Genomic DNA, 6,000 nt, shown 5'->3' with positions numbered 1-6,000 from the left:
GGCTGCACTCTTGTGGAAAAGATTGTAAATAATAAGAAAACGCCAACCAATCCCTAAAAGAAGCTAGGGTGCCAACGTTTCGGTGCCGGGTCACACCTTCTTCAGGGGGTATATTTAAAAGAGAAGCAGCTTCTTCCTTTTCTTCTGCAGTGAATGTAGAGCAGTACCTTCGTTTGGCTACGGAGGTTAGTTTTCAAAACAGGTCTAAACAACTCTAAAGAAAACCTTCGTTTTCTTTAGAGTTGGTTATTTACAATGAGGACCAGCATTTTCGTTTTCCTCTATGGTAGGGACCTGTTTCTTTGGTGTTCCTTCTAAGTGTCGTAGTCCACTGACGTATGCCGAGGGCAAGGTGCGTTAGGATCGGTTAATATTTCCTGGTGTGGTCTCTATGCGCCACGACTCAATAAAGAGCCATTGGCGCCACTTAGTTTCTACATCCAGGATTCGGGTATTTTCAAAGTCGATGCGGTGGTCATTGTTGTCGCAGTGTTCCGCAACAGCGCTACGCCTTCGGTCGAATTTGCGTACATCATTCTTACGTTGGCGGACTCTATCCTTGCAGTTTTTCGTTTCGCTGACGTATGAAGTGGAACACTCAGCACAGGGAATTCGGTACACAACGCCTTGTGTTTTTTCTCTTGGTGGACGGCCTTTCGGACGAGGTATTAGGCGTCCAAGTGTCGATACAGGTTTGTGGGCCACCTGAAAATGTATATAGCGAAGGTGTATAGAAAGGGTTTGTGGAAACGATGTATATAGTTCGATCTCCTCGCCAATAGACCTTTCGAGTGCTTTTCACCAAAGCGACGAAAAATGCTGAGTCACTGGGCAGCGGACGCGTGCACGGTGTCTCACATTTCATGAAAAAGAGCTACTGCGCACGCGCAGGCAGAACGCCTTCTATAGCCCAGCAGACAAAGGTGGCAGTGCGCAGAAGGCGATTATTGGAAAGGTCAACAGTTGTGAAAGGTAGAGAATGCAGAAGTTCTGCCTTCAGCACTCGATCGTTGCCTTCCACCAATAAAAAAGCATCTATCAATTTTAGTATATTAAATGTTTTATTCACACAAACCAGTCATAAATGTGCAGATAATCGGAATAAAACAGAAAAGAACTCAATTGGTCATTTTAATTTAAAAAGAAAAAATGAAAGCCGTTTACAACTCCCTGTAACGCCGAATTAGAGCGCAGCTCTAATTCGGTGGGTCAAGTGACCTCGGGTGGCGGGGGGTCACGCGACCTTGTGGGAGTCACTTGACCTTGGGGTTTCACGTGACGTCGAGGGGGGGGGGGCTCACGTAACGATGCCGATGACGTCATCAGTGACGATGTCGATGTTATACCGATGACGTCACTGATGACGTCATCAGTGATGATGACGATGACGATGCGGATACCGGTGACGTCACTCATGATGTCATCAGTGATGATGGCGATGACGATGCGGATGCCGGTGACGTCATTAGTGACGTCACTGATGACGTCATCAGTGGCGATGACGTCAACGGTGGGTCACGTGACCTCGGAGGGGTATTCCCAGGTCACGTGACCCCGGGGGGGGGGGGGGGGGGGGGTCACGTGACCTGGGTAACCATCGTGACTCTCGTGAGGGTAACCCTAGTAACCCTTGTGAGGGCAACTCTCGTGCCCCTCGTGAGGGTAACTCTCGTGACCCTCGTGAGGGTAACTCTCATAACCCTCGTGAGGGTAACTCTCATAACCCTCGTGACCCTCGTGAGGGTAACCCTTTTGAGGGTAACTAACCCTCGTAACCCGTTACGACGATTAGTGACCCTCGTAGCCCTCGTGAGGGTTACGAGGGTTAGTTATTCTCGTAACCCTCGTAACCCTCACGAGGGTTACGAGGGTTTTTCGCGGTTACGCCGACGGCGACGGCGACGCCGACGGCGACGGCGACGCCGACGGCGACGCCGCTCAAGCCGGGAATGGGCGCCTAAGAGCTGCGCTCTAAAAAAAATAAGCTTTTTGTTGATATAGGTAACCATCTGCATGCGCAGCGTTTCTGTTCCGATAGTAGACCTGTCCAGTTTCTAGACATATCTTAACTGAAAGAATGTTTTCGTAACATCAAAGCTTCCGTTTTCAACGCACCAGCAACGTCAGCGAGCCATTTTGGTAGTCTGGGGTAACGCTTTCTAACAAAAAATTGCCTTCACAAATTCAAATTCTTTTTTTTTTTTTTTTTTATAAAGTTTTATTTGAAAAGTTGTTGCATCGCCTCTGTCATGCGCACATTGGACTAGTTTCGTTAATAAACTCCACATTTCTACAATGCCCAAAAAAAAAACTGAAGTTCGTCGAATTTTGTTTTGAATTCGGTTAATAAACGTGTTTGACCCGATTTATAAAAAAAAATATATATATTAAGAAAAAGCATATCGGGGGTGTAAATATATGGAAATATCTAGTTTTACCCGAAAAAAAGAAGGACCCTAGACATATCTCATGGTATGCTGGGGGTTCAAACAAGGTAAGACTCACCAACAAAACTGCGAAGGCATGACGACGGTAAAAGGCATGCCCAACTAAAGTCATTCAACCGTAGCACCAACGGGAAAAAAAGAAACAAACAAAAACAAAACAAAACGCACTGCGGCAACAAAAAAAAAAAAACATTTGGATTTTTATGAAGATTCAAATGAGTCGGACGAAATGAGAATGGGACGAACTACGCAAGGTCCAAATGCGAATGGCAGAACCGTTTATGTAGAGAGTTTGGCCATTCGTTGGGAAGTATAGGAGACAAATGAGGAGGCGCCATTGGCCGAAATCGGGCTGGGCGTGTTCCAGGGCGTCCTCACAAATTTGAATGTGACCAACCAGAAGCCGAAAAGAATACACTGGCGGTAGTCGCGAGAAACAAACCTGATAAGTGCATAGGAGTAACTCTCGCCGACTGAAAATATGGTACACGTGATGTTTCAATCACGCTCATCCAAAATGATGGTGGAAGAGTGCGAAGAGTGGAAGAGTGCGACATCGACATAATTCTTACGCCAAGCGCCGAGGGCCGGGAATCTGCCTTCCGAGCGGTCACACTCTGCCCGAGCAAACCGAGTTGAGCGGCGCATTCGTTTTTTACATCTTTCTGCATGATCATGATCGAAACACCACTTGCACCCTATTTTCAACCACGAAGAGTTACTGCACTTCAATCTTACGCGCTTGTTAAAACCATATACGAACATATACCTTTGATCACTACTGTTTTTCGCTACCACCGCTAGGGGAATCTTTTCAGCTTCTGGTTGGTCAAGAGAGCATGCCAAGCCCACTTTCGGAGTCTAGTGCACTCGGTGGCCCTGCCCGCGCCTCACATTGACCAAACTCTCTCTATACACGGCTCTGGCGAATGGTACGTTTAGGAATGGGCCTCGTTGCGAACAAAACTGGTTCGGATCTTATATGAGAAGGTTCAAACGAGGACCAAATGAGAATGGGGCGAAATTCGCAAGGTTCAAATGTGAATCGGGGGTTTTGAGATACACCCTCAAGACGCGCTTTCAATGACGCTGACGCAAGGCGGCTCTGCGTGGGTCCACTACTGATGGCGTTTAGGGAGGAAAGACGCAGTCAATCGGTCTTTTAGACTGTGGTATTGATACAATCCTCACCCCTTTCCCGTTTTAGATCTCCGGATGAGCATCATATACAATAGTTTGCGGTCGTGTGATCACTACCACGTGATGCACTGAAAGAACCCCGGTTAGAATTCGTAATGCACTGGCTAAATTTCTCATCTACAGTAGGAAACAATGTCGCTATACTCTGAGAGACTAAACTCTTGCTGTTTAAACATCTAACTGTTCATTTGTTGTGTTTTCTTCTGTTTTCATGCCGTACGAGGACGCTCCTTATTGGTACCCGTAAACGTCCTGAGCCTGTCTAATATTGCCACTAATGACAATTGATGAGGCGACAAATACTAAAGCAAACTAAACGTTAAATGGCGTAAACTTGTCTTAAAAAAATTTAAAAAAAAAAGGCTAGCGTCGCAGGCGTCGATGGCGGCGAAACAGCAGGATCAAACGCTGAAGCGAAACTGACTCCGTCTGGCAACGCGGAGCCGCTAAAAGGTTCGGCGCGTAGAACATTCGAACCTCGAATAGGCAACGGAATTTTCGAATATAGCTGAACGCGATATTTACAGAAATAACAAAAAGGTGCCTCCGCTCCCAGGCATCGAATCTGGGCCCTTTGCGTGGGAAGTTGAACCAAGAACGGTAACCATTCGGCCAAGTAGGCGTGCGCGCGGCATTAGTCAATAAAATCTCATTTCAAGACGAATGTTGATGATTGGTCGAATTATATTTCTTATTGCGAGTTTTAGAGGACTTTCTTCGCTCATTGTCTATGAATAAAGCAAATAAACTGCTTAAAAACTGGTGCCAAGGAAATGATTTTTTGTCTTTTGTACGTGATCCTTCATTGCTTTGTGTTGAAATATTCTGCGTTACTCATCCTGCATTCAACAATCAAATGCTTTTGTTGGATATGTTTTCTTTTATCCACTCTGGCCAAAATAGACGGTTACTGTTAAAAGAGTAATTAATGAATATGTTATGGTGTTTCGTAGGCTTGCCTGGCCCCACAGGCAAACAGCCTGCTTTTGCGAACCGGAACGTCTTTTGTATCAATTTTCACGCAGAAAACCACCATTATTACTACTGTTTCATTATCACTACCATTAATATTTTATTCTTTAACTTTTGTGTATGAATATTGGTAGCACAGCATAGTGAGTGTTTGGTTCCTATCCACTAGTTTACGTTCTGAACAACCCCCCCCCCCCCCTTTCCCCCCTTTATGCAATGTCCTGCTGGGCCATTAGGAATGAGATAAATAAATCATTATGATTATTACTAGGATATAAAAAAAAATTCATTTTGACAGCTCTGACATATCCCGAAATTCCTCCATCCGACGTCATCCCTTTACCTAATTGCAGGCTTTAAGCACGTGGTGTTGTGTCCGCGTGTTTCCACGACATAGGATAAAAATATGATGCATTCACATTTCGCAACTCCGTCCTTGCCCCTCGCGTTGCTCGAGCCCTCATAAAGGTAGAAATCACAAAAAGAGCACAAGCTCAAATATCGTCGCAAGGCCCCTCGATTTGACGAGCAGAGCACAACCCTGCAAAGAGATACGTTGCACGGGAGCATACATGTTGCGATCGCGCTAGCCCATCGCGTCGAGAAGGTCGTTTCTAAATTTTCGTGGTTAGGCCGGTGTCTTCCACCAAAAAACGCTACACAGAAAAGTGGAAACAACGTACAGTAAGTGGAATCCTGGAACAAGCGGCAGGAGCAAAAAGTGCATTACCCCAAACATCCATTAAAAAAAGCTTTGAAGTCGCACTGCCTTCTAAAATCAGCGGTCGATCGGCCTCTGCCGTTTCTCGGAAGCGAAGCTGTTCATTGTAAAACCAACTAAAAATAATCTCCTCTAAAAAAAGAAAAAGAAAAAAGGAGGGGGGGGGGGGGAAGCGTGTGCTGTATTTTTGCGACGATCATAAAAACAGTATGGGGCCAAGTCTCGTTTTCAAGAGTAAAAGCAAACAAGTACCTTCTGCATGCAAAACGCTGCCTAAAAAAAAAAAAAAAAAAAAAAAATGAAAATCCCTTTATCGGTCCGTTTTCGAGAAAAGAAACGAGTTAGTGGCTGCAACATTCGCCGAGAAGGCGAGCGCTTGTGAGGGCAGTCCTCGAATCAAACCGACAACTGAGCAAAGCGAAGTCTTAACAGTGTCCCGAGGGAAAGTTCGGAAATTTCGGAGGCGGTCTTGCACCAGACGCCCGCCCATTAAAAAAAAGCTTAGGAAATGAACCCATCCTAAAGCACACACACACGAAAAAAAAAAGCGTTTGTGCGGTGAGGCGCAGAGCCGGCGGGTAAGTGCAGATGAGCGCCCGAGCCGGGCAAGTTGTCGTTCACAGCGCACGTACACAATGCGCACGGCCGCTTCCCCCCTTT

General features: G+C 45.9%; 1 protein-coding gene across 1 annotated transcript in view; it reads right to left on the bottom strand.

Moving 5' to 3' along the window:
* Positions 1–204: 204 nt before the first annotated feature.
* Positions 205–6,000, bottom strand: part of LOC8033116 (DNA repair protein XRCC1) — a gene marked incomplete in the record, with an annotated part of 347,524 nt that continues 341,728 nt past the window's right edge. The window contains 2 exon segments of the mRNA XM_042292882.1: positions 205–214; positions 611–705. Coding sequence (XP_042148816.1) covers positions 205–214; positions 611–705 — 105 coding nt within the window.

This window comes from Ixodes scapularis, unplaced genomic scaffold, assembly GCF_016920785.2.
Source record: "Ixodes scapularis isolate PalLabHiFi unplaced genomic scaffold, ASM1692078v2 PGA_scaffold0__279_contigs__length_252992795, whole genome shotgun sequence".
Taxonomy (NCBI): domain Eukaryota; kingdom Metazoa; phylum Arthropoda; class Arachnida; order Ixodida; family Ixodidae; genus Ixodes; species Ixodes scapularis.
Note: the sequence above shows the minus strand (reverse complement) of the source record. Positions and strands in the feature narration are given on the sequence as shown.